At 51.4% G+C, this 2,500-nt stretch overlaps 1 protein-coding gene across 1 annotated transcript in view; it reads left to right on the forward strand.

The window, feature by feature from the left end:
- LOC133114035 (meiosis inhibitor protein 1-like) overlaps positions 1-2,500 on the forward strand; it is a 30,568-nt gene that overhangs the window by 19,569 nt on the left and 8,499 nt on the right. The window contains exons 21-22 of the mRNA XM_061223230.1: positions 429-597; positions 2,378-2,482. Coding sequence (XP_061079214.1) covers positions 429-597; positions 2,378-2,482 — 274 coding nt within the window. The remainder of the gene's footprint in view (positions 1-428; positions 598-2,377; positions 2,483-2,500) is intronic.

Genomic DNA, 2,500 nt, shown 5'->3' on the forward strand with positions numbered 1-2,500 from the left:
CCCTCGGGCATGCTGCATGCTTCAGAGGGACGTGTGTTCTGACCCCTCGGGCATGCTGCATGCTTCAGAGGGACGTGTGTTCTGACCCCTCGGGCATGCTGCATGCTTCAGAGGGACGTGTGTTCTGACCCCTCGGGCACGCTGCATGCTTCAGAGGGACGTGTGTTCTGACCCCTCGGGCATGCTGCATGCTTCAGAGGGACGTGTGTTCTGACCCCTCGGGCATGCTGCATGCTTCAGAGGGACGTGTGTTCTGACCCCTTGGGCAAGCTGCATGCTTCAGAGGGACGTGTGTTCTGACCCCTCGGGCATGCTGCATGCTTCAGAGGGACGTGTGTTCTGACCCCACGGGCATGCTGCATGCTTCAGAGGGACGTGTGTTCTGACCCCTCGGGCATGCTTCAGAGGGACGTGTGTTCTGACCCCAGGGAGTGATGTGCTCCGGCGAGTCGCGGCTGGCGAGCCACGCCCTCGAGACGCTGAGAGGTTTCCTATTGGCCCGTCCCAGCTGTGACCCCGCCCTCTCCAATATGCTCCGCCCACTCCTGCTCCAGGTCCTCCAGAGGCTGGCAGTGGAGGGCGCGGAGGGGCCAGGAGGTGAGATCAGATTCTGGGGAAACATTCATGTCTAAAGCTGCTGCTGGATACAGATGCACACACATTTTAATCTGAAGGGATGAAGGAACAAGTGATAGCACATTGCATTGCAGCAATTGCAGCCTTCTTTCATACATTTTCTAATACTAGGGATATACACTTAGTGAGCACTTTATTAGGTATTTATTAGACTTACTTTTTAGACTTCTACTGCTGTAGCCATTACATTTCAAGGCATTTAGCAGACGCTCTTATCCAGAGCGACTTACAATGAAGTGCAGATCAAACACAGGAACAAGTGTGGAGAGGACCTGAGAGGACAGTATGGTCCTAGCGAGTCCTAGCGTGACCATACAGATACAATCGGAACCCTTGAAGCACCATCAAGTTACAAACTAGCATACCACGGTTAGCAGCTAGCCTATCCACTAAGAGTTATGGTGCGTCGTGTGTTCAGAGATGCTCTTCTGCATACCACTGCTGTAATGTGTGTTTATTTGCGTTACTGCCACCTTCCTGTCAGCTTTGACCAGTCTGGCCTCTGACATCTCTCATTAACAAGGCATTCCCAGGAGATCAGCAGTTTCTGAGATACTGAAACCACCCTGTCTGCCACCGACAATCATTCCACGGTCAAAGTCACTTAGATCACATTTTTCCCCCCATTCTGATGTGAGCATTAACTGAAGCTCCTGACCCGTGTCTACATGATTGTATGCATTGCACTGCTGCCACACAATTTGCTGATTAGATAATCGAATGAATAAGTAGGTGTTGTAAAGTAAATAAAGTGCTCGGTGAGTGTAGACCATCCAAAAAAAATCACCGAGACATCGTCCCTCCAAGTGGGCATGATGGCCAAAATTGCAGGGTCTGGCTCACAGGGTCTTAACACAGTGACACACGCTGAGCCCCAATGGAGCAGAAAATCATGTCGCCTTTGTGGCGTGAATGGAAATGAGCATAAAGGTCAATTCCTCACGGACCATAGGAAGAATTTTTTCACACAGAGTGGTCACATTGCAGTGGAAGCAGACGCTTTGGGGGCTCTCTATCTAGTTTATGTGAATGGTGAGCGTGACAGAGGGGGTAGGCATGCGAGTGCGTAGGGGCCGGCCTGTAGCGTAGTGGTTAAGGCAAATGACTGGGACACGCAAGGTTGGTGGTTCTAATCCCGGTGTAGCCACAATAAAATCCGAACAGCCGTTGGGCCCTTGAGCAAGGCCCTTAACCCTGCATTGCTCCAGGGGAGGATTGTCTCCTGCTGTGTCTAATCAACTGTATGTCACTCTGGATAAGACCAAATGCCAATAATGTAATGTAATGTGAGCACTATGTACCCTTTACTGGGAGGAACATGGCAAGCATTGTTTGGCTGAATGACCTGTTCTTGTCATTATGTTGTGTTATGTTATCTAAAATGGCAGGGCTGACAAGACTGACAAGACTGACAGCTAGGCCCTCTTCATGATTAAAAACACCCATATAGCCTCATAAAACCCCTGTTTTGTTTGTGAGTGTGAGTGTTTGGGGTGAATGTATTTGGGGTGTATCTGCGCTCATTGTGGGTTAATGTTTTTGGGGCGCCCTGCGCTCATTGTGGGTGAATGTTTTTGGGGTGCCCCTGCGCTCATTGAGGGTGAATGTTTTTGGGGCGCCCTGCGCTCATTGTGGGTGAATGTTTTTGGGGCACCCTGCGCTCATTGAGGGTGAATGTTTTTGGGTGTACCTGCGCTCATTGAGGGTGAATGTTTTTGGGGCGCCCTGCGCTCTCTCCCAGTCCTCGGTCCGGTCCCGCTGGTCCTGCAGCTGCTGGTCCAGCTGTGCTGCAGTGTCTCTGCGCCGGGGGAGATGGACAGCACCGACTTCAAGCTGCTCTACCACGGTGAGGCCACCATACCTC

This window comes from Conger conger, chromosome 16, assembly GCF_963514075.1.
Source record: "Conger conger chromosome 16, fConCon1.1, whole genome shotgun sequence".
NCBI classification, from domain to species: Eukaryota; Metazoa; Chordata; class Actinopteri; order Anguilliformes; family Congridae; genus Conger; species Conger conger.